Here is a 26601-nt window from a genome sequence, read left to right on the forward strand (position 1 = left end):
AGGTCAGTCTAGGTTATGTGCTCAGAGTCTAGAGTGACGATTGAACTCACGACCCACAGGCATGAGCGCCATCAACTGAGTCACAGTTAACATAAGAAATAGGTGCAGGAGTAGGCCATTTGGCCCCTCAAGCCTGCTCCACTATTCAATAAGATCATGGCTGATCTGATCTTGGCCTCAACTCCTGCTCCCCATAACCCTTGACTTCCCTATAGTTCAAGAATCTGTCTATCTCAGCCTTGAATATATTCAATAACTCAGCCTCCACAGCTCTCTGGGGTAGACACACAGAAAAATAAACAAGACAGCAGAGCTCAGCTATTGTGGTGCACCTGCATGTTTATTCTACAGTACAAGCAACATAAATACAGTTCATCCCACAATTGCTTTTTAAAATGCAATTTTGAATGGTGGCACATTCAGACCACTATCATCAGAGCAAAAATATATACACCAATGTGATTTTCCTTGACATAAATTAAGCAATACCGCTGGCAACATTCTGAACAGCCAAACGTGAACTGAAATAGCTGACTTCGAAAAAGCACAAATACAATATAAATAAATGGTAAATTAAACGAGAATTCTTATGCAGCGATTGTAACGAGCAGGACTGAATGAGTACACTAATTTAACAATGTCGTACACCATTACATGTGACAAGGTTTGGATATGACCTAGACTGAAATACTGTAGTTGTGAGCAGCCCTAATGAACAGTTCATTGGGTTGTCACTGGGATTTGGGGTAAAGTGTAAAGCTGCATGACATTTTCACACTACATTCACTGGAGCTACAGAAAAATACCCAGCAGGGTCATGAGAGATTCTGTCCTTTCAACCTTGAGTGGTGTCCAGGGACAACGTTTGCGTTGGCCAGAAAATTGCACGAGATCCTTACTGACACCGCAGGAAGCCATGACGGTAAAGAAGAAAGATTTGCATTTATATAGCACCTTTCATGACTTCGGGGCGTCCCAAAGCGCTTCACAGGCAATGTGGAACTTTTGAAGTGTAGTCACTGTTGTAATGTAGGAAAAGCGGTCGCCAACTGGCGCACAGCAAGCTCCCACAAACAGCAATGCGATAATGACTAGAAAATCAGTTTTTTTTTTAAGTGATGTTGGTTGAGGGATAATTATTGGCCAGAACAACGAGGAGAACTCCCCTGCTCTTCTTCCAAATAGTAACGTGGCATATTTTACATCTACCTGAGAGGATAGACAGGGCCTTGGTTTAACGTCTCATCCGAAAGACGGCATCTCCGACATTACACCATTCCCTCAGCACTGCACTGGGAGTGTCAGCCTAGACTACGCGCTCAAATCTCTGGAGTGGGACTTGTACCCACGACCTTCTGAAGGTCACTCTGCCAGATTTGCTGTGGTCAGCTGGAGGAACAACCGGTACAAAGATGGGACTTCCGAGTCCGCCGGTGTGACAGAATCCTGGCAGCTTTACCGTTTAGGTTGGGTGTCACTCGTGCCTTGGGAGTTAGCAGTGCCAGCACAGTTCTCACGGTATACGAGCATCTTATAATCCATGGGGATTGAAATACTAGTGACTACAGGCTTGTCGGGTTCAAATGTGATTTTAGTTTTATGTCCTTGAACTGTTTTGATGCCAACATGCTAAAATAAACCCAGTGTAACAACACTAATACAGGACACAGAGTGTCGCAGGTTGGTGACAACTGGATTGATGTCCTAAATCAATTCGATCGTGGCAGATCTGTAGCTTAACTCCATGTACCCGCCTTAACTCCATATCCCTTGATACCCTTGCCCAACAAGAATAAGCAGAAATAATTGAAGAGGAAATGGACCAACCACAGAGGGGCTGAGCTTCTTTGAGAGTTCCATACCATTGGCAGAAGTGCTTGGGAAACAAACGCTTTTCCGGGATTTACGCAGTGGACAAAATACTGCGGATGCTGGAAATCTGAAATATACACAAAAAATGCTGGAAATACTCTGCAGGTCTGGCAGCATCCTGTACAGTGTGTGGGGACAAGACGAGCAAAGGCTCTGTCTCCCTGAGGATAGAGCAAGGATGGGGATGGTGACATTGCATAGTAGACTCGAACTGGAAGAGAAGAGGATGCAAGCAGGAGCGTAGGGCTGAAGGTGGTCATGTAGATCGGGTGGATCAAGGGTTGGAGGAGGTCCCAGGAGTTCTGGTGGGCCAAGGACTGGAAGAGGCCGTGTCGATCACGTGGATCAAAGGTTGGAGGAGGCTGAGAGTGTTTGAGGCAGCAAGGATATCGAGGCATTTATTGACAAGGCCAGGGATTTTGAAGTTGATTTGCGGAGAGATGAAAATCCCATGAAGATTACCAAGGCTGGGGCGATGGATGAGTGGGGCTCCAAGAGGGAGGTGGAGTATCCCTTGGGAAGGTCGGAAAAAATATATTTTTTTTCTTTGATTACCATATGCCTAGTATTTCTGTTTCCTTCTTCTCTGTCCTCCCCCATCTCTCTTATTTATATAATTTTAATTCCACTTTATTTCTTTGTAATATACTCTATTCTGTATTTTTTTTCTTAAAAAAAATAAGTTTTACATCCTTTCCTTCCTCTTTATCCGATGTCCCACCGTCTAGTTTGGAGGTGGGAGCCACATCGGATTCTGAGTGGCTGAAAACCTGCTCCAAAGCCGATGGAGGCAAAGAGCTGGCGAGATTAAACGTGGTCGGGTCACAGGCTCGACAAGGGCCATCTGGGATCTGATTTGGCCGCATCATCGCCAGGAGCTGGATCAGCCAACTCAACAATGACAACTTTCATTTACATAGCGCCTTTAACATCGAACGTCCCGAGGCACTTGACAGGAGGTTTAGCAAACAAAATTTTACCCATCGAGCCAAAGAAGAGGTATTAGTACAGGTGACCATGACATGGTCCGTGGCGCTGATAACCTGACTGCGCCCATCCTGAGGTGATAACCTTCATTGTCCCCGGCAATGAGTTAAAACTGGCGGTTCGCCCAAGATCTGTTCATTACTGTTTATACCAAACTAATCGGAACTAAGTGGGATTAACCAGTGAACTCGTTCTTAGAGTTGGCACAGGCCCGATGGGCCGAATGGCCTCATCCTGTGCTGTAGGATTCTATGATTGAAGTCTGAGAGTGTAAGCAACATTCCCGTTAAGCTGAGCGGCCACACAACGGTCTGGATGTCCCACGCAGGCCGCTCACCGGCTTCACAATGGAAATAACCGTATATGCGCGAAAAATTGAATGGGCCGCGGAGCCAGTTAAAGGGTCCACGCTTCAAAGGAAATGGCAGGAAACATCGGGTGTAAGTGGAAACTAATTAAAGTTTCTGTGGGTGAAAGGCATATTCTAGTCACAACATTTAATTGTTCAAAGTTTTGAAACAAGAAAATAAACAAACCTCACGAAGTTCATCATTTTGATGGGGAGGGAGCAATAGACCAACAGTTAGTGTAGAATCCAATACAACAACAACTTGCAGTTACATAGCACCTTAAACACAAAGAAAATGTCCCAAGACGCTATGTAAATGGTGCATTCGTGTGACTGTAAAACAGCAGTCCTTAATACCGTCCATTTGATGAATGGTGTTTTCACCGCAGAAACATCTACCTCAAGATCACACTGTTTAATAAAAACACTTCAAAAGCAGCAGCACTGGTTAAGAGACTGGTGTCAAAAAGGCAACTCCAGAGCACGACTTCACAGTAAGTCAAGGTAGCAGAACAAGGGAGAACTACACGCTGAAACTGGGGGATAAGGTCAAGTTAAGATGGATATCAGGAGGAGCAACCAACGTTTGGAACGGTCTCTCTATACTATTGGATGGAAAAACCTCAGACTCATTCGAGAAAAATGGGGCTGAACTTTGAATTTTGGCGAGACGATAAAACGGGCGGCAGCGCATTGACTTCACTGGAAAGGAAACTTGGACGGAGAATTTTATGGTGGAACAATCCAACTTCACCTGTTTTATGCCCCCTGCCACTGTTGGAAGTTCCACCCATAGAGCAACTGCATGTTTGTTTTTGCTTAGGTGGTTGAGCTAAGGCGGACCAAAATGGCCTCCGTCAACTGCATCTATCTTGCGACCTTGTTGACCTGCCAGTTTCCCTTCTTCCCCCGCCCTGCTATCCATCCCGGTCAGTGCCAAGCTGGTGACGCCGTGCCTTTCAGATCTAACGTGTAATGCTTCCCCTCACTCTCAAAATAAAACTACAGGGACAGTCCGCTCATGGCACTGTCGTGTTCAACCCCCTCAGTATAACCCCTTTACTAGAGTGGCATCTTAGGTTCAGTGACTTTCACAGGGAGCAAGCCAATGGCCTTGATGTATCGCAACAACAATGAATGGTTTGGGGGCATTGGAGCGTAATGAGCTCTGATAGGGAAGGTATCTCCCCATCAGCATTGGCAAAGCAGGTCACTGGCTCGCTGGTTGAAATTGAACCATTGTGTTTCATAAATATAGATTCTTTTTTTCTCCAGTATGTTTTTTTTTTTACATGATGATATCGTAGACTCTTCCCACTCTTCCCAGCCACTCCCTGACAGCTTGCCGAACTCGGACATCGGTGACGTGGCAGGTGAGCTGGCTGATACTCGGGTACACCGAGGGCTGAAGCGCTGTGAACGTCTGATCGGGCAACAGCTGGATTTGGTTGAGGACGGTTAGTATCATGTTGGTCCAGGCCTACAAGTAAAAAGCCATTTTAGTCAGACATCCGTGTGACCCAACAACAACAACTTGCATTTACATAGCACCTTTAACAGAGTAAGACACCCCAAGGTGCTTCACAGGAGTGTTATCAAAAATAATTGTGATGCTGAGACAAAGAGAGAGATATTAGATCAGATGACCAAATGCTCTGTCAAAGAGGTAGGTTTTAAGGTGCATCTTAGATAAAGGGAGAGGTTTATTAGGGAGGGAATTCCAGAGCTTCGTGCGTAGGCAGCTGAAAGCACAGCCACCAATGGTGGAGTGTTAAAAATCAGGGATGCCCAACAATTGGAGTAGCGCAGAGATCTCAGAGGCTTGTAGGACTGGAGGAGATTACGGAAATAGGGAGGGGCGAGAGGCCATGGAGGGATTTGAACACAAGGAACAAAACGTCTTTCACTTCCCTGAAGACACCCCCCATTAATTTCTCACGGGGTTTCTCCAACCGTAACCACGAAAGTTTGGCGGAATCCCTGGAGGTGGGCAATACTGGATTTAATGTCCATCCCTAGTTATCCCAAGAAGCTAGTGGGACTTCTACTTGTGCAATTGCTTTTGCAAGCACTTACCACTTCAGGGGGCATTAAGAGTCAACCACATACTATGGGACTAGCGAGATCAGATCCGACCAGGTAGGTGTGCCAGCTTCAACAATCCATCAGGTTTAAAGTCAATATTCTGGTGCCAGCCCACAAGTGACCAGATTCCATGGTGGATTTGAACTCAAAACCTCAGCATAGCGAGTCCAGTAGCATAGCTCACCGGTGCTTAAGTGGTGCTTTACTGGCCATTAAACGAGAGGGCGGAAAATCCCAGCTTGACCAGTGTCGAACTCGGCAGTCCAGTCCTTATTGTCCAGGTGGACACTCGAGCGAGGGCTGGTCAGCACCTGAAATCCAGCAAGTACTAGCACCTTCAGGAAAGGAGGGTCATTGGGGATTAAAGGATAAAAGGAAGGGAGGGATGCAGGGAAGGATCAATAGAAGTTCTAACCTCAAGGCTTATTTAAAGTGATCGGCAAAAGAACCAGAGGCGACGTGTGGAAAAAACTTTTTAATGCAACGAGTGGTTGGGATTTGGAATGCACTGCCTGATAGGGCGGTGGATACAGACTCAATGGTAGCCTTCAAACGGGAATTGGATAAATACTTGAAGGAGAAAAAACTGCAGGGTTTGGGGAAAGAGTGGGCGAGTGGGACCAAGTTCCCTCTAAATTGTCTTTGTTGAGCTTGGCCTGTTTATTTTAATGTGCGATCCCTTTAAATTTCTGCAGGGTCCGGCTAGTGAGCGGCCTGCGCGGGACCCTGCAGATTACTGCGCACCAGCACATGCTTAGAGGGAACTGTCATGTATGTATGCTTGGGGTTACTAGCCACCAGGTGGCGCCACTGTCGGAGGTCATTGGGCTGTACGCACCTGTGCGCGGCCCAGGTATAAAAGGCAAGCCATCATGTAATGTAATCACTTTGGGCCCTAATAAAGCAGAGCCAGGTTTGTACCTGTGTGAGTTTACAGTATTCAGTCTATCGAGTTATTATATACACAACATTTGGCGACGAAGTAACTTAAGAACCTTCGCATGCAAAAATGAGCACAATTGGAATTCTGGATTCGTGGAGGGAGAGGACTGGGCAGATTTTGTAGCTCGCCTGGACCAGTACTTTGTGGCCAACAAAATGGAGGAACCCACTGACGCAGTTAGGCGCAGGGCGGTCTTCCTCACGGTTTGCGGTCCGAAAATCTATGCACTCATAAAGCATCTTCTCTCGCCTGCAAGTCCAACGGACAAGGACTATGAGGAATTGTGTGCTCCGGTACGTGACCATCTCAAACCAGAAGAAGGCATCATCATCCCACGATATCGATTCTCCAAGCACGTTCGTTCTGAGGGCCAGGATGTGTCAGAATTCGTTGCTGACATAAGACGTCTAGCTGGACCGTGTAAGTTCGAAAACGCGTTGGGAGACATGCTGCGGGACATCTTTGTAATCAGCATCAACCACGAGGTGATCCTGTGTAAGCTACTGGCGGCGGAGATGCTGGATTTGAGCAAGGCCATCAAGATTGCCCAGGAATGCATGACGACGGACAAAAACTTAAAGCAGATAGCATCGAAAAATCGGAACTCGGCAAGTACTGTAAACAAGATTGTATCGTCGTTTGGCAGAGCTGCATATGGCAGGGTCTACTTGACTGCGTATGTGAAACCTGTTGCTGCTCAAAGTTCGTCAACGGGAATGAATCCGATTTCACCGTGTTGGCTTTGTGAGGGGAATCATCGGCCTCATCAGTGTCGGTTTAAACAGTACATTTGTAAAGGCTGTTCGAGACTGGGGCATCTCCAGCACAGGTGTCCGCAACTGAGCAAGCGTGCTGTAACACACCATGTGGAGGATGATGACCAGTATAGCACGGATCCGGATAGGCAATCCAAGATACCAGAGGAGGAAGTGTATGGACTGTATTCGTTCCTAACAAAGAGCCAACCGATAATGATTAACGTGAAACTTAACGATGTGCCGGTACCGATGGAATTGGACATGGGTGCGAGTCAATCAATAATGAGCCAGAGGATATTCGACAAGCTGTGGGAAACTAAGGCTGTGAGGCCTAAGCCAAGTCCAGTCAATGCCAAGTTGCGTACGTACACTAAAGAACTCGTAACGGTAATTAGCAGTGCTGTAGTCAACGTATCGTATGATGGTGCGATTCACGATTTACCGTTATGGATTGTTCCAGGCAATGGTCCAACGCTGTTTGGCAGGAATTGGCTAGAAAAAAATCTAATGAAATTGGAATGATATCAAAGCGTCGTCGGAGGATACTCCATGTGCTCAAGTGCTGAGCAAGTTCCCCTCGCTGTTTGAACCAGGCAGTGGCAATTTCATGGGAGCCAAGGTGCAGATCCATGTGAACTCGGATGCAAGACCCGTCCATCGGGAAAGCTCTGGTGGTTCCGTACATGATGAGGGAGAAGGTCGAAATCGAACTGGACAGACTCCAGCGTGAAGGGATCATATCACGGGTCGAATTTAACGAATGGGCCAGCCCCATTGTTCCCGTGTTGAAAAGTGATGGCACTGTCAGGATTTGTAGAGACTACAAGGTTACGATCAACCGAGTTTTGAAACAGAATCAATATGCGTTACCGAAGGCTGATGATCTGTTTGCAACGGTAGCCAGGGGAGAAGTTATTCACTAAACTGGATCTGACGTCGGCCTACATGACACAGGAGCTAGTCGAGAAGAAACTTACGTGCATCAACACTCACAAAGGACGGTTTATCTACAGCAGGTGTCCTTTTGGAATTCGCTCGGCTGCAGCCATATTTCAGAGGAACATGGAGAGTCTACTGAAGTCCCTAGAACCGTCGTGTTCCAGGATGACATCCTGGTCACAGGTCATGACACCGCTGAACATCTGAACAACCTGGAAGAGGTTCTACTTTGCCTGGACAAAGTGAGACTCAGACAGAAACGCTCGAAGTGCATCTTCATGGCACCGGAAGTCGAATTCCTTGGAAGGAAAATTGCTGTAGACGACATCAGGCCTATGGACTCGAAAATCAAGGCCATCAAAAATGCACCCATGCCTCAGAATGTGATGGAACTGCGTTCGTTCCTTGGTCTACTCAACTACTTCGGTAATTTCTTACCTAGATTGAGCACTTTATTAGAGCCACTGCTGCTAAGAAAAGGCGACAACTGGGTTTGGGGTGCGTCTCAAGATAGAGCTTTTGAGAAAGCTCCTAATCTGCTTTGCTCTAACAAGCTGCTGGTACATTATGATCCGTGCAAACGTGGGCTGTGATGCTTCATCATATGGAGTTGGTTGCGTGCTCCAACAAGCTAATGAGTCGGGTAAACTACAACCTGTTGCATATGCTTCTAAAAGTTTGTCAAAGGCGGAAAGAGCCTACAGAATGGTCGAAAAAGAAGCATTAGCCTGTGTGTATGGGGTGAAAAAGATGCATCATATCTGTTTGGTCTTTGGTTTGAACTGGAAACAGATCACGGGACATTATCTGCCTATGATTATGGCATTCGCCATAGACCTGGCACCGAGAATTGTGCCGATGCACTGAGCCATCTGCCCACACCGGAGGTGAAGACCAACCGGCGGACCTACTGTTAGTTGTGGATGCTTTTGAAAGTGAAGGAACCCCTGTCACGGCTCAACAAGTTAAGACCTGGACCAGCCAGGACCTGATATTATCAGTTGTGAAACGTTGTGTCCTTAGTGGTGATTGGTCTGTCATACCCAAGCAAATGGGTGATGAGACCAAACCTTACAACTGTCGCAAAGACGAACTATCCATTCAGTCAGATTGTTTACTGTGGGGTAATCGTGTTGTTATGCCTAAGAAAGGCAGAGAGAAATTTGTACATGATCTACATAGCACTCATCCCGATATTGTCATGATGAAAGCCATTGCCAGGTCTCATGTATGGTGGCCTGGAATTGACTCTGATCTGGAATCATGTGTGCATCAGTGCAACACTTGCATGCAGCTCAGTAAAGCACTAGCGGAATCATTGCTGAGTCTGTGGTCGTGGCTATCTAAACCATGGTCCAGGATCCACATCGACTTTGCAGGTCCCTTCCTGGGAAAGATGTTTTTAGTTGTGGTGGATGCATAATCCAAGTGGATAAAGTGTATAATCATATCATCCAGTATATCCACAGCTACCATTGAGAGCCTTCGTGTCATGTTTGCCACTCATGGTCTGCCCGACATCGTTGTAAGCAACAACGGATCGTGCTTCACCAGTCTGGAGTTTCAAGAGTTCATGAAACTCAATGGTATCAAACATGTGAGGTCAGCACCATTCAAACCTCCTTCTAATGGTCAAGCAGAGCGTGCTGTCCAAACCATCAAACAGAGTATGAAACGTGTAACTCAAGGTTCACTGCAGACTCGCTTGTCATGCATATTGCTTAGTTACAGGATGTTGAATACAGACGTCAAAGTCAGCAGTGGTATCATGATCGCGCTGCTGTGTCACGTGACATTTCTGTTAACGATTCTGTGTACGTACTAAATTATGGTCAAGGTCCCAAGTGGATCGCCGGTACTGTTACGGCCAAGGATGGTAACAGAGTGTTTATCGTAAAACTTAAGAATGGGCAGACATGCAGGAAACATGTTAATCAGATAAAGCTGCGGCACACGGATGAACCGGACCAGTCTGAGGAAGATACAATCAGTGACCAACCAACCTACCCTCAGTCATCAGAGGACTCCGCTGTCATCAATGAATCTGGACTTTCAATCCCTGACGTGGTCATTGCCACTCCCATCAGATCGGCTACCCAGCCTCCAGTCATAACAGACTCAGAACACTCACCCAAAGCTGGAGTTAAACTAAGACGATCAACTTGGGAGCCGAAAGCCCCGGACCGTCTCAATTTATAAAAAGACTGTTACTAATATCTTAAAGGGGGATATTGTCATGTATGTATGCTTGGGGTTACTAGCCACCAGGTGGCGCTACTGTCGGAGGTCATTGGGCTGTACGCACGGGTGCGAGGCCCAGGTATAAAAGGCAAGCCATCATGTAATGTAATCACTTTGGGCCCTAATAAAGCAGAGCCAGGTTTGTACCTGTGTGAGTTCACAGTATTCAGTCTATCGCAGTATTACATAACTAACAGGAACAATGAGTGGGACTAACTGCATTGCTCTGTGAAAGAGCCGGTGCAGACTCCATGGGCCGAATAGCCTCTTTTTGTGCTGTACTATTCTATAATTCTATATGTGGCTTCAGACATTTTAAAGCAGTACCGTACCTGCATCTGGGCCTCGGTGTCACGGACAGAGACGCTGTGGGAGCTTACTGTGGACCCGGAGCGAGGTCGCTTCTCCTGCCTGAGCAGCTCGGGTCCTGCGCTGAAGGAATGTCTCATTTGGCCCTGGTCCAGCAGCTGTTGAGGTCGCTGAAGAGGTGAATCTGGACACCTCCCGGACACCACCTCCCCCTTCCTCTCCGACTTTGCCTCCTTGACGAAGGTGGTCAGGTTATGCTGCTGCCTGCGTTTCTTGTACTCGAGCATGAGCTTGTTGATGGTCTTGTCGGTGGCGATGGTGTAGATCTTGTTGCCGGCGCTCTCCCACCATTCCTTCTTCCTGCCTGGCTCTTTCTTCTCCGCGTTGGGGCTCAAGGGGGCGCTGCCCGGCCCTTTCGCCTTCCCGTCGTCCGTTGTCTGCTCCTTCGCGTGACACTTGGCGCCCTCTTCCGAAGGCGTGTCTTTGCCCGACATGCCCCCAGTGGACGGGGTGGATCCTTCGGAATGGCAGGATGGCAGAAAGAAGAGGGGGTCACCTTTCATTGCCGGGGGCTCTTCCGCAAAGCACTCCAGGTCGAGGTGGAGCTGGATGTAGTTATTGCAGAGCTCCAGGCACAGCTTGTGCAGCCTTTTCACCAACCAGACCCAATCCGCATTGCTGACGGGCTGGATGCTGAGGGAAGGTATTCTAGCCCTCCACTGTCTCTTCTCCTTCCCTCTCGGAGGGCTGACTTGGGCTGTTTCCTCGAAGATGTCCTCGTCCTCTGAGGAGCACTGCTGCGAAGAATCCGAGCTCAGATCTTCCTCCTCATAAAGGATTTTCTTCACCTGTCCGGCGGTGATATTCTCCTGGTTGGTCAGAATGGCACATATCAAAGCCTGAAAGTAAATGTTGAAGCTCATCGCTGCTTGACGGTAGAGATTGGCGGCTCCCCCGACTCCAGATACTTTCATCAGCAGGTACTTCAGCCCGGGCCTCGTGTCAAACTCCCTGGCCGTTCTGTAGGAGTCCAATAGCAGATCGAAGATGACAGCCAGGTTCTGCATGGAGATGTACCTCAGGAAGCCGGCGGGCCTGGCCTCTCCGAAGGTCACACTTGGTTCCGAAGCCTCGCTTGGAGTAGGGCCTTTGACAAACTCTTCCAGCAGAACGTCGTACAGATTTTGAAGTAACACTTGGTGGGATAACAAACTCACCACTATTGTCCGGAATGGGATACTGTGGATCAAAGGACAGAGGTTTAGACAGATAACCACATACAGTGAGGGAATAGAGCAGCAAAGGTGCATGTGTGTAAATGAGAGTGAGAGTGAGAGTGAGTGAGTGAGTGGTGAGTGAGAGAGAGAGTGCGCGAGAGAGTGAGAGTGTGTGTGTTTGTGTGTATGTCTGTGAGAGTGAGTGAGAGAGAGAGTGCGCGAGAGAGTGAGAGTGTGTGTGTTTGTGTGTATGTCTGTGAGAGTGAGTGAGTGAGTGAGTGAGGTGAGAGAGAGAGTGAGTGTGTGTGTGTTTGTGTGTATGTCTGTGAGAGTGAGTGAGGTAAGAGAGAGAGAGAGTGTGTGTGTGTGTGTGTATGTCTGTGAGTGAGTGAGTGGTGAGTGAGAGAGAGAGTGCGCGAGAGAGTGAGAGTGTGTGTGTGTGTGTGTATGTCTGTGAGTGAGTGAGTGGTGAGTGAGAGAGAGAGTGCGCGAGAGAGTGAGAGTGTGTGTGTTTGTGTGTATGTCTGTGAGAGTGAGTGAGTGAGTGAGGTGAGAGAGAGAGAGAGAGAGTGTGTGTGTGTATGTCTGAGAGAGTGAGTGAGTGGTGAGTGAGAGAGAGAGTGCGCGAGAGAGTGAGAGTGTGTGTGTGTGTGTGTATGTCTGTGAGAGTGAGTGAGTGAGCGAGCGAGCGTGAGAGCGAGTGTGTGAGCGAGCGAGTGAGCGTGTGCGCGAGAGAGTGTGTGTGTGTTCTTAGAGAGTGTGTGTTTTTAGAGAGTGTGTGTGTGTTCTTAGAGAGTGTGTGTTTTTAGAGAGTGTGTGTTTGATAGTTTGTAGGACAAAGGGGATGCGGGTGGATTTTTTGATGATGCTAATTTACAATGTCAGCTAGCATGAGGGCCAGGAAGGGAAGTTGGAAAAGAACTACAGCAATGTGTTTCTATGTTTAGATAATAAAATGTAAACATAAGTAAATGTGAGGGGATCATTTCAAGAAGAATCAGGACCTTACAGTCCAAGCCACGATAAAATGCTAACACCTCCCCAATAACCGTGCGAGCCACGGGGCTGTGGGAAATTTGCCCCGTGCCAACGCTCCGGACTTTTATTCCGGCTGTTCAAGTTTGTTCTGTGTTAAACAGACAGTCACATTCCAGCCACCTAGTGGTGAAAGACCACTGTGATTACACTGAGAGCAGAGCTAAGCTCCTGAAATGGGCCATGCAAAAACAACTGCTGGAGGGCGTTTTCACCATAAGACAATCTACTGTAAACGGTATGTCAAAATGTGTAATAACTGAATGTATGGATCAGTTACTTAGGGGATTTAAGTACTTTCTCCTTGATGAATGCCAAGCAATTAGACTTTCATATTTGGGGTACAGGGATCCCCCTTATATGCCTGTAACCTCCACCAGCCTTACAACCCTATGAAAACTCTGTGCTCCTCTAACTATGGCCTCTTATACAGCCCTGATTTTAATCACTATTATTGATGGCCGTGCCTTTAACTGCCTCGGCCCTAAGCTCTGGAACTCCCCCCTTAAACTTCTCCGCTAAGACGCTCCTTAAATCCTAACACTTCGGCCAAGCTGTTGTTCACCTGTCCTAGTATCTCTTTATGTGCATTGGTGTCAAATTCTGTTTGATTACTTCAGAGGGACTTCAGTTACATAGAGAGACCGGAGAAGCAGAGATTGTTCTCCTTAGAGCAGAGACGATTAAGAGGAGATTTAATAGAGGTGTTCAAAATCATGAACGGTTTTGATAAGAGTAAATAAGGAGCAACTGTTTCTAATGGCAGAGGGATCAATAACCAAATGATACAGGTTTAAGGTGCTTGGCGAAAGAACCAGAGGTGACGTGAGGTAAACATTTTCCACACAGCGAGTTGTTCTGATCTGGAACGCGTTGCTTGAAAGGGCGGTGGAAGCAGATTCAATAGTAACTTTCAAAAGAGAATTGAATAAATACTTGAAGGGAAACAAAACTCACAGGGCTATGGGGAAAGAGCAAGGAGTGGGACTAATTGGAAAGCTCCACAGAAGATCCAGCACAGGAACAATGGGCCGAATGGCCTCCTTCTGTGCTGTATCAGTCTATGATTCTACAACGCTCCTGTGAAGCCCAGTGGGACAATGTTAAATGCACTATATAATTGCAAGTTATGTGGCATAAAACAGCATCGATGGGATAAGTCCCTCAGCGATAGATTGCAGGCGTTAAGTCTCTCCTACCATTTTGACACACATGGAGCCAGTCCTGAAATGAGCCCGCTCTACTTAGAAGCCACACCCAAATTACAGCTGTTCTCCCCCAGCCCCTGGAAAACAATTATTCTTCACTTGCATACAGGCCACACGCTCACCCCATACTGACTTTTTTCGCGTTAAAAGTTTGCATCTATATACAAGTTTATATGGTAAACCCACTCAAACGGCCAATGAAATGTCAACAGGCCAGAACTTAGGGTGAACAGGGAACCGAATCCAAAATTATTTTATTGCATGACTTTCACTTTCTCCAAAATGGCATATGTTTGAAATTTGACCCTCTGCTCATCGCTCTCAATCGACGTTTTGTTTTGAACACAAGAGGCAGTCCGGGCAGGTGTGAAAAGCTGGACTGGATTCCTGCAGCCCTGCAGCAAGATTAAGACCCAGTACAATTAAAACTGACCGCTTACCCTATTTTCCTGTTCGATAGTCAAGCATAGGGAGAAAGAAGCAACACGAGGAAGGTTAGAACAGTGAAAACTAGTGGAATATTAAACACTGGACACCAACAGAAGGTTAAACACGGGACACCAGGGGGAAGATTAAACATGGGACACCGGGGGACGATTAAACACTGGACACCGGGGGGGGGGGAAAGAGGAGGAGAGATTAAATATGGGACACCGGGGGGAAGTTTAAACACGGGACACCAGGGGGGGGGGGAGATTAAACACGGGACACCAGGGGGGGGAGATTAAACACGGGACACTGGGGGGGAAGATTAAACACGCGTCACTGGGGGGGAGATTAAACACGGGACACCACGGGAAGATTAAACATGGGACACCGGGGGGGGAGATTAAACATGGGACACCGGGGGGGGAGATTAAACATGGGACACCGGGGGGGGGAAGGTTAAAGGAAGTAGCCCTAGAAATAGTGGATGTATTGGTGATCATTTTCCAACATTATATCGACTCTGGATCAGTTCCTATGGACTGGAGGGTAGCTAATGTAATCCCACTTTTTAAAAAAGGAGGGAGAGAGAGAGAAAACGGGTAATTGTAGACCAGTTAGCCTGACATCAGTATTGGGGAAAATGTTGGAATCAATTATTAAAGATGAAATAGCAGCGTATTTGGAAAGCAGTGACGGGATCGGTCCAAGTCAGCATGGATTTATGAAAGGGAAAACATGCTTGACAAATCTGGGATTTTTTGAGGATGTAACTAGTAGAGTGGACAAGGGAGAACCAGTGGATGTGGTGTATTTGGACTTTCAAAAGGCTTTTGACAAGGTCCCACACAAGAGATTGGTGTGCAAAATTAAAGCACATGGTATTGGGGGTAATGTACTGACGTGGATAGAGAACTGGTTGGCAGACAGGAAGCAGAGAGTAGGGATAAACGGGTCCTTTTCAGAATGGCAGGCAGTGACTAGTGGAGTGCCGCAGGGCTCAGTGCTGGGACCCCAGCTCTTTACAATATACATTAATGATTTAGATGAAGGAATTGAGTGTAATATCTCCAAGTTTGCAGATGACACTAAACTGGGTGGCGGTGTGAGCTGTGAGGAGGATGCTAAGAGGCTGCAGGGTGACTTGGACAGGTTAGGTGAGTGGGCAAATGCATGGCAGATGCAGTATAATGTGAATAAATGTGAGGTTATCCACTTTGGGGGCAAAAACACGAAGGCAGATTATTATCTAAATGGTGGCAGATTAGGAAAAGGGGAGGTGCAGCGAGACCTGGGTGTCATGGTTCATCAGTCATTGAAAGTTGGCATGCAGATACAGCACGCGGTGAAGGCGGAAAATGGTATGTTGGCCTTCATAGCTAGGGGATTTGAGTATAGGAGCAGGGGGGTCTTACTGCAGTTGTACAGGGCCTTGGTGAGGCCTCACCTGGAATATTGTGTTCAGTTTTGGTCTCCTAATCTGAGGAAGGACATTCTTGCTATTGAAGGAGTACAGCGAAGGTTTACCAGATTGATTCCCGGGATGACTGGACTGACATATAAGGAGAGACTGGATCAACTGGGCCTTTATACATTGGAGTTTAGAAGGATGAGAGGGAATCTCATAGAAACATACAAGATTCTGACGTGACTGGACAGGTTGCATACGGGAAGAATGTTCCCAATGTTGGGGAAGTCCAGAACCAGGGGACAGAGTGTTAGGATAAGGGGTAGGCCATTTAGGACTGAGATGAGGAGAAACTTCTTCACTCAGAGAGTTGTTAACCTGTGGAATTCCCTGCCGCAGAGAGTTGTTGATGCCAGTTCACTGGATATATTCAAGAGGGAGTTAGATATGGCCCTTACGGCTAAAGGGATCAAGGGGTATGGAGAGAAAGCAGGAATGGGGTACTGAGGGAATGATCAGCCATGATCTTATTGAATGGTGCTGCAGGCTCGAAGGGCCGAATGGCCTACTCCTGCACTTATTTTCTATGTTTCTAATCACTGGACTCTGGGGGGGAAGGTTAAACACTGGACACCAGGGGGGAAGATTAAACATGGGACACTGGGGGAAGATTAAACACAGGAGACTGGGGGAGAAGATTAAACACGGGACACCGGGGGGGGGGGGAGATTAAACACGGGACACCGGGGGGGGGAGATTAAACACGGGACCCCAAGGGGGAGAATTAAACAAGGGACACCGGGGGGAGATTAAATTACTAAAAGTTGAAGAAAAAAAATACAGATTGGCCAAGGGGGGAAACTTAGCATGAGACACTGGAGGAAGATTATACACAATTTAATCGTACTTGGTAACATTGTATATTGAGAGTGAGTCCGAAAGTAAAGCTTTCATTTTAAAATTTCTATTTTGCACATTTTACTGTTGAAGTACAGAATAGCAATGACATAATTAAAGGAACCAGCTGAGAATGAATAGAGAATAGAGAGAGTACAGAGGGGAACAATAATGGGAATTGCAGAAATGGGGAAATTCCGTTACGATGAAAGTTGAGGGGATTTCCCTGGTTATTACGGGGATGGACAAGGCTGGCCCAGACAGATGCTGTGGGGGACGAATGAAATACCAGGGGACAAGTTCAAAATGAGGCATTCAAAAGGGAAGTGAGGCAGGACTTGTATACACGGTGGGAATAGAATTGTGGAATAGGTTACTGCGGGGGGGGTACAGCGGTCATTTTAAACGGTTCAGTGGACAACAAAGGGATTTCTGGAGTGAGCGAGGATTGAGGGCCATGGGAAGAGGCACAGCTTCCTCAGGCCCAATGGCTCTGTTTCTGTTCCTAAAGATGTTGATATTATGATTTTCTGGGAGACTGGAAGCATGTGTAAATCATGTCATTCCATTGTGCAGATGATGTCATTCTGTCACACAGATGATGGTGCACAAATTGCGGTCGGAGGCTTCCCGCAGGCGGATGTCTCCGACCTGAAAAATATCTACGAACTTACCTGGTGGCCCGGGAGGTTTGGAGACTTGTGGTCCTGGCCCTATACAGGAAGGCCTGCGTAGCCCAGGGGCACAGGCGTTTCGCGAGCATCCCTGCGATCAGGTGAGCCGGCTCAACCAATCAAAGTTGCCATTCATACTTATGGTGAGTTCCGTTTCAGAATCACCAGAATACCCCCAAAAAAACACTTCAAATACATTTTTTTTTAAATCACATATTTAAAATGAATCAAAATGGAATTTAATTAATTATTTATAAAAAAATTTAATGTTTTGAAAAATAAATGTACATACTTTAAAGGGTCTAAAAATAAACCTAGCTTATTTCACAGGTTTTTAAATGTTAAATTATTGAAAAAAATATTTTTCTGTCCTTTAAATATCTTACTGCTTTTATCAGTCGTAAGAATTTTACGGGCATTCGCTGGGCAGGAGTTGGGCAAATGGTACAACTCTCTGCTCGCGGAGGCCCTTTTCTTCAAGATGCGAGGATTCTTGACAAATCGCAAGTTCCGGGTTTCGGTGCATGTGCAGTGTATCCCTGTACCCGGAACTTGCGGGGACCCTATGAGTGTTGTGCACCTTGTACACCACACCCATAGGTGCCGTGAATTCAGGGAGGAAACATTCTATTGTGCGAACGAGGCCATTTCTATTGTGAAAATTATATGATTTCTCTAAATTAATTTGTGATTTCTGTTGTGAAAGTGATGTGATTCTACTGTGTATGAACCAAAAAGATTTTCGAATTATTAGCATTAATGAAGGTTGCGCCCTTTTAAAGTTTGTGTTTTTCCGGAGTTTGAAGATTTACCGGGTTTGAATTGGAACATTTACCTCTTGCTGATATCCGAAGGGGAAAGGGACAGGATTCAATGTGAAGTATTGCAAAACACTGACAGGAGTATACGGAAGGTCGATTGAGTGGAAATACCGTCCATAAGCCTGTCTACCCATTGCTCCCCCACCCCCAGTGGGTGTGAGCGCTCGTTTCTTTACCTCTTCTGAGTGTGGCCGTTGGGTTTCTCATCTGGTGGGAGCTCGATGATCAACACGCACGACTGAGCGTGCTCAAAACCATCCCGGTTGTTGGGAGTTTTGGGAGAGCACTGGGTGTCCAGCAGGAAAACCTGGAGAAGAGGATTAAAATCAGATTTCTCCTTACCAAGCAGCATCATAGAAAATTACGACACAGAAGGAGGCCTCTCGGCCCATCGTGCCTGTGCCGGCATCTTGAAAACATTTAACCGAAACCCGTGTGGAGAAATCCGTCAATTAGAAATATTTTACTTTCATTAACAATACTAGGCTTGTATTCCCTGGAATATAGAAGGTTAAGGGGTGATTCGATTGAGGTTTTTAGGATTTTGGTCGGGTAGATAAAAACGTTTCCGCTGTGGGGGGTGGCAGGGTATCAAGGACAAGGGAACATAATCTTAAAATCAGAGCCAGGCCATTCAGGAGAGTATACGGTGGGCACTTTGTGCTTCATAGTTGGCAAGAGATAGTTCAGCCAAATGTATATATAAAAATCCTTTAGGCACCTGGACCTGTTGGGCGGAATGGCCTGTTTCTGTGCTATAAATACTTTGTAATTCAGGAGAGAAGTTAAGAAACACTTCTTCAAGCAAAGGGTGGCAAAAATGTGAAATATCGCCCACAAAAAGCAGCAGATGCGAACTCAATTAATCATTTTAAACCTGCGATTGATTGATTTTTACTGGCCAAGGGTATTAACGCACATGGAACCAAGGCAGGCGGATGGAGTTAGGACACAGATCAGCCACGCTCTCATTGAATGGTGGAACAGGCTCGAGGGGCTGTTGAGTGCCATAGGGACTGTTTAGTACCTTTACCTGACCACCCCCCCCCTCCATGACGGGTTTGATGATCGAGGTTTGCGTTGATGCGTTACCTGCTGTGCCATTGCACGGATTCTCCAGTACTCTGCCTCCGCACTAGCGGATTGTGATGGGGCCGCCACCTTCACTTCACACGCATCTCCACTGAAGCTGTCCGAGCCACTCTGGAAACAGGCCAGCAAGTTCTGGAAGGCAAGAATAAAGCAGGTCAAACGTAAAACAGAATCCGACACACCTGCTCAGAGTGTTAGTGAGGGGGACACTCGCGCTTACACGCCAACTTTATCACAGCACCGAAACATCCCGAAGCAAGTAATGGGGAGTGACTGTGGTTATGGAGGTAGCCCTAGCAGGCACTCTGTTCCAACAGACGCAGGGAGATGAATGCTCAATGTGCTTCTGGTTATGTTCTTTGAGGAAGGAATGTGTCCCGTTGAAAACTTTTTATATCATTTTAAACACTTCTAAGACTCTCGCTTTTGACATTTTCTAAGTCTTTCTCTGCTAATTCACTTCGACTGAGAGATACGATGAGAAAGTGGGTATGCGAGGTTTAGTGTGATGTCCGAGAGAGCAGACATTGAGCAATAGGGCAAAGAAGGTGGGGCTCAATGTTCTTTCAGTCCTAGAAATCATTTCAACATCCAGTCAGGTACCTCCAACCTCAGTCTTATTTATTTATTCATAATCTTCAGCAGAATTTAGTTCTGTTTAGTCTTGTTAACAATGATCCCTTAAATTCCCAATTTTAGTCATATTTTGCTTTAGTCTTGGAAGAGTCGAAAACATGTCTTGCTTTCCATATTCTGGTTCTCTCAGGTGTGAGGAAAATGTCCTGCAAATTACCTGAAGGTGTTCTCAAAATGGAGTTCCAGCTTCAAAGTGTCGAAGAAAATGGACTGAATGCAGGGAGATGAAACTAGTTAAAACCAAGGAGGCTTATATGAACAAAACATTCCCTACTACTGATAGAAGCAGCAATGTGGAAGGCACAGCTTGGAGGCACCTTGCTAGTGGGACATAAATATGTCCTGTATAGGACCCTTTATTTATGAAACGATTTAAAGGTGTGACCTGCCACGTCTAGATATTCATGCCTCATTAACACTTACAAGGCTGTTAGAAATGATTGACACCAAAGTGATGACCCCCCCCTCCCCCTCAATACACATCACCCAGATGGTCAATTGAATGGAAAGGGGATTTGCTTTGAATTGAAGGTATATATGAAAGGGTTCCGCACATCTCTCATCAGATTGCTAGTTAGAAGATTCTCTTTGTCCTCTCTAGTCTTCTTCTATAATAATCTTTATCTAGCATATAGGTACCTTCACAAGTACAATGTATATCCAGGTCCGAGGGAAAGCGTTCTTTATATGTCAGATTGTACTAGGCAGTTAGAGGGGTCACACAATTGTACAAGTTGCTAATGATCAAGGAAGTGTTAAACCAAAGTTCCCACAGCACGGTTGGTCTCTGGGTGATCTGGTACCTAGTATCGTCTCGCAGTTCCTGGAAAACTCCAGCATAACCTGCTGTGAAACTAGTTACATACATTTATCCATGGTCCTCCAGACTCTATTACTCTAACTCTCTCCATGCCAGTCTCCCAAGCTCCACCAGTCACAACTCATCCAAAACTTAGCCACGATATCCTCTCCTGCTTCCCTATCACTCCTGTTACCAACTCTCATTGGTTCCCCAATGCACTTATTTCAAAATTGTTCTTCTCAACTCCCTCCTTTGCCTCTCTCTACTTCTGTATCTTCCTTCAACTTTATGTTCTTTCAAGTGCCTTCTGCTTTTTGGACTGACCTCTTTTCCACACACTCCCCATCGCTCCACTCCACCTTCGTGGGCAGAGTCTTCAGCTATCAACCTCACATTCTAGAGCTCTCTAAAAAACCTTCACCTTGCTACCTCCCTCATTTCCTTCAACTCCAACTTCATCTGGCCAATATTATCCCTCAACCAACCTCACTAAAAAACAGATGTCATTGCTGTGCTCAAAATGCCTGCCCTGTTTTCCTACATTACAACAGTGACTACACTTCAAAAAGTTCTTCATTGGCTGTAAAGCACTTCAAGACGTCCTGAGGTTGTGAAAGGTGCTATATCAATGCAAGTTCTTTCTTCTTTGAAGCCCACCTCAAGCCTTTGGTTCCTCAGGAGTAGGCCATTTAGCCCCTGGAGCCTGTTCCACCATTCAATGAGATGCTGGCTGATCTATAAACTAACTCCATACCTTTGTCCCATATCTCTTAATACCTTTGGTTAACAATCTATCACTTTCAGATTTAAAATTAACAATTGACCTTGTATCAACTACCATTTGTGGAAGGGAGTTCCACACTTCCACCACGTTTGGGTGTAGAAGTGTTTCCTAACTTCACTCCCGAAAGGTCTGGCTCTAATTTTTAGACTATGCCCCCGAGTCCTAGACTCCCCAACCAGTGAAAATAGTTTCTCTCTATCTACCCTATCAGTTCCCTTTAATGTCTTGAAAACTTCGGTCAAATCAACCCTTAACCTTCTAAATTCTAGGGAATACAACCCTAATTTGTGTACTACAGTTGTCGCTGACTGTACTGTGTTTCTTTAGCCACATAATACCCAAAATGAAAACACAGATAGAAGCACCGGCTCTACCTTTACTGGTTCCAGGGTAACCGTGAAGGCATCTTGAAGGGCACAGCAGGCCAGCCTCCACATTTCATCGGTAAAGACAGGTCCAGCTGTAACAAGGACGTATCTGAAACAGAACCACCAGCAAAGATAGATGGCACCGCACCAATGGTTTGAAGACAAGTCACCCTAAAACCTCACACAGAATCTAATACCCAACCTGGATCCCGCATGCTCACCCATGGCAAATAACAGATCCCTGATTAATCACAAGGATCGTACAAGATAAATGTGAATGAGGATCATTCAGTCCAATCATAACTCAACCGTGAAAATTCACAGTTCACCCTCACCAACACCAGTCTTTAATTTGAATGGCTTTTGAATAGAATCTAGGGTCCTCTACTTACACCTAAAATAAGCCCACAGGGTTGCAATGAAGACTTGAAGCCTAGATTATGTGCTTAATATAAGAACATAAGAATTAGAAGTAGCCACATAGCCCCCTGCTCCACCATTTAATAAGATCATGGCTGATCAGCTACCTCAACTCCACTTTCCTGCACTATCCTTTGATTCCCTTACTATCCAAAAATCTATCGATCTCTGGGGCCAAAATCGGCTATTGCCCCGGTTGGGGGAGTAACTTCTCCGGGCCAGGCATTCTGCCCCAGAAGCGAAATTGCGGTTACCGCCCTCACAGGAAGTGGAGCGCAATGTCGCGCACTCCACTTCCTCTCGAGGTGGGATCGGGGGCGCTACCCAGAGGCATCGCGGACGCTGCACGGCCTCTCCGCGTAGCGCTGATGCATTTCAACGCCCCTCCCCTTCCGTTAAAGAGGAGGTCCGCTGCGAGCTGTGCAGGCCCTTTGCTGACCTCCAGTGGGCCAGCAGGGATGAGGGGTGCTGTGGCTGCAGCCCGGCACTGAGACGGAGTGTCGGGCTGCAAGGTTGCGAGCTGGACCCCGTGACACTGCTGGCCAGCAGCCCGACCGGTGAGTGGGATGTGCAGCCCGCTTTGCAATCCGCAGCGGCCTCACGGGGCGCTGGCCAACTTCCGCCACAGGACGGAAAGGGGCTGCCGTGAGGAGAAAAAGAGTCGCCGTGCATGGCAGCCTGGGGCTACCGGAAGGGTGCGGCGATACTGTATTCACGCTTCCGCTAACTCCTGCACAATTTCGCGGGAGTCGATAACGACACCCCCCCCCCTCCACATCCTCTCTCCCCCACCTCCCTCCTCTCCCTCCCCCCCCCCCGCCCAACCCCGGGTGAAAACACTTTCACGCGTTTCCTGGCCATCCTGGAGATGTTAACGAGAGGCGCACAACAGGAGCATTTCGTCCTCTATGTCTTAAATGTACTCAAAGATCACCTCTCATTCTTCTAAACTCCAGAGAATATAAGGCCATTTTATTCAATCTCTCCTCATAGGACAACCCTCTCTTCTGGTGAACATCCGGTGCAGTTGTTTTAGAGTGGGGCTTAAACCCACAATCTCACGATAGATCTCAGTACATCCTATTAAAGGTTGTGATGGAGGCAGGAGATTTCATGACTGCTGGTGGCTAGGGCAAATTGTGGGCAGTCATGATGCACAGATGCAACGTGACTGCGGGACAGGCTGGATGGACCTGATGGTCTTTCTTTGGCCATCATTTTCACATGTTCATATGTTTGTTAGTGGTGCTAAAGCCAATGGACCTTTTAGCTTCCTTCTCTTGTTGTTCCAAAGCTCCAGAAAAGCCAGCTTGCCTACTCTCCCTCCTCGCGGCATTGCATAAAGTCGTTCAATAGAAGGAGTGAGAAGAAAGGGGCAATTTTAACTAACCCGTCATGGAGAAACTGACAGTACTGAGCGCAATGCTGCATTTATACCCGCCAATGTGCCCTCTAACCGTGTGCAGGCGTGCAGCAATCTTGAAGGTATCGCGCAGGCCGCTCACAAGCTCTCAAATACCGCGCGTGTATGTGGCCGCTCACAAGCTCTCAAATACCGCGCGTGTATGTGGCCGCTCACAAGCTCTCAAATACCGCGCGTGTATGTGGCCGCTCACAAGCTCTCAAATACCGCGCGTGTATGTGGCCGCTCACAAGCTCTCAAATACCGCGCGTGTATGTGGCCGCTCACAACAACGAAATCTGTGTCTGATTTTACTCGCCACTGAAGGAAGCCTACATCAGGCTGGGTGTAAAACTGCCGTTCTACCTGACCCCATGGGTTTCCCGCCCTGGAGCTAGGGAAGAACGGGAGAGGAAAGAACGGTAACTTCGGTATCAATATCATCGGAAACGGGACGAAGAGGCCGTGGCTGGCGGTGGCGACCGCAGAGGAACTTCCGTCCCGCGACTCCCTCGTGGGGCTGAGCTGTGGGAAGCCTCTCGCCCACCTACCTGATACAGGAGCAACCGACCCGGGAGATGCTTTCTGTGGGTTCGGCAACACAGGACACGAGGAGTTTCAGGAGGTCTTTTAACATGAGGTTGATGCTGCTCTCGTAGCCAATATCTGCACAAGGGAACAAAAAGAAAAGGAAATTCTGGGATGACAGTGGAACGTGACACTTTCACCTTGGTCTGTGCGGGCCTTAGCCAAGGTGAGGTGCTGGAGAACAATGAATGGAGTCCCCAGGGACCAGGCCTTCTAATTTAAGAAAGAAGATCTTGCATTTATTTATCAACCTCAGGAAGTCCTAAAGCTCTTAACAGCCAATGAGGTACTTTTGAAGTATAGTCACTGTTATAATGTAAAACACCCGACAGCCAATTTGCGCACAGCAAGGTCCCACAAAGAACAATGAGATTGATGACCAGATCATCTGCTTTTTAGTGATGTTGTTTGAGGGATAAATATTGGCCGGGACACCGGGGATAACTCCCCTGCTCTTCTTCAAAATAGTGCCATGGGATCTTTTATGTCCACATGAGAGGGCAGATGCGGCCTCGGTTTAACGTCTCATTCAAAAGATGGCACCCCCGACTGTGCAGCGCTCCCTCGGTCCTGCACTGAGATGGTGTGCTCAAGTCTCTGGAGTGGGACTTGAACCCACAACCTTTTGAGGCGAGAGCACTACTCACTGAGGCATGACTGAGACATGGAGACATCCCAGGTGAGTTCACTCTCGTCCACAGCCAATGTTCGTACACATGTGGGGATGTGATTTTGGTAGTGATCAGGCACGTGAACATGGACTCACTTTCCACCTCCCAATCCAGGAGTGCTAAAACCAATTGTAGCACTCCTCCCAGTGCTCGGAGGTCAGCTCAGGGAGTTGAATCTAGGGGGTCAAAATTGCTCCTTTTTGCACTGCCTGTTAGCACAACAGTTTTCGCCTGGGGGGGGGGAGCGGGGGAAGCGGGGAACATTCTACCGGCTCCCGCGAAACTGCTGCCACAGTAGCGCCGCGTCCCGGGCTGCCACGCTACCAGCGATGACGCCCGCGCAGCGGAAATTTGTCCGCAAGGCTGCCGCAAAGTGGTGTCAGCACCAGCCTCGTGGGTGACGAACTGGGCCGACCTCCGCTCGCGGGGCGGAAGTTAAAGTGGAGGTCGGGAGCGCCCCGCGCCGCCATCTTACCTGTTTGGCCGATCCACCCGTCGGCCCGACATCTTGCTCTGTTTTGGCTGCCAGGCTGCAGGTCCGGTCCCATTCTGCCGTGGTGGCACACTGGAGGCTATGCACAGTGTGCAGCGGCCCTCCCCTTTAACCGAAGGGAAGGGGCGTGGAAACGCGTCAGCACTACGCGGAACATCTCCGTATCGCTGCTGATCGTGTCCCAGTATCTCCCCGGAACCCGCCCCAAGAGGAAGTGGAGCGCGCGAGATTCTCCCCCTAGTGACTATACCCACAGAGCCATTGGGGAAGCTCATTACTGCACACATTATTGGCAGGATAATCATGACAAACATTATTGGATATCTGGTATCTATTTTCTGACTGGAATCAGGCTTTTTTCATGTGTAAACCAACTCCTACCTGATTGGATAAAGCAGTGAATATGCTCCATCACCAGCTCTGAGGACAAGCCAATAGCATGCTTGAAATTGGCAGCAGCCATCTCCCAGTAGGACTGGTCTCCATGGTTACGCTGAAGCCACAGGGACATCACTGGAAGGAGGAGATGGGCAACGGCAAAAATCCCAAATCCAGGTCCTACAAAAGGTAAAGAAAGATCTTTTACTTTTTTTCAATGTGATTTAAAATTAGGGCAAGATTAGTAAATATTTTTATGATACATCTAGGCCCAAAGCCTAAATAAATTTGACTCATGCCACAAAAAGCAGAATGGAGCAGCTGCCAATGGGATTATAGGGCCGAGGTGCTACTGAACTCAGCACTCTCCTGAACTCATCTCATGTTAAGCGGGTTCAGATATCAGGAGGCCAGAATTCACTGACTTCGAAGGGCCCGCGGGGTTTGGGGGGCCGATCGGAAACATTAATCGGCCGCCGCGGTTGGGTGTTTTTCCCTCCCCGAGCCATATTCAGCCCGGGGGGGGGGGGGGGGGGGGATTTGAGCGGTGCGCACTTCTGCCGGAAACGGCGGGGTGAAGCCGCGGTAAAGGAAGGTTTGCAGCGGTGACCTCAGCGGCGTGTGGGCCACTGAAAAGCAGTCACGACAGCAAAATTCTGGCATAAAACGGTGGGATTTTTCCCGGCAGTGCCCCCGCGAGGTTTTCCAGTCAGTGCACAAACACGACACCGCGGGACGTTTGCCGCGAGCGGGTCGTGTGTGACCACCAGTGTCGGATCCTGGCAGTTGATACGAGGG

At 47.5% G+C, this 26601-nt stretch overlaps 1 protein-coding gene across 1 annotated transcript in view; it reads right to left on the reverse strand.

Annotated features, from left to right (window-relative positions):
• Positions 1 to 319: 319 nt before the first annotated feature.
• Positions 320 to 26601, reverse strand: part of arfgef3 (ARFGEF family member 3) — a 170000-nt gene continuing 143718 nt past the window's right edge. The window contains exons 28-34 of the mRNA XM_070889111.1: positions 25807 to 25983; positions 24225 to 24339; positions 21858 to 21960; positions 19262 to 19393; positions 18346 to 18476; positions 10507 to 11722; positions 320 to 4688 (exon numbers count right to left, since the gene is read on the reverse strand). Of these exons, the coding sequence (XP_070745212.1) occupies positions 4497 to 4688; positions 10507 to 11722; positions 18346 to 18476; positions 19262 to 19393; positions 21858 to 21960; positions 24225 to 24339; positions 25807 to 25983 (2066 nt within the window). The 3' untranslated portion in view covers positions 320 to 4496. The remainder of the gene's footprint in view (positions 4689 to 10506; positions 11723 to 18345; positions 18477 to 19261; positions 19394 to 21857; positions 21961 to 24224; positions 24340 to 25806; positions 25984 to 26601) is intronic.

Source organism: Pristiophorus japonicus, chromosome 9 (genome assembly GCF_044704955.1).
Source record: "Pristiophorus japonicus isolate sPriJap1 chromosome 9, sPriJap1.hap1, whole genome shotgun sequence".
Lineage (NCBI taxonomy): Eukaryota > Metazoa > Chordata > Chondrichthyes > Pristiophoridae > Pristiophorus > Pristiophorus japonicus.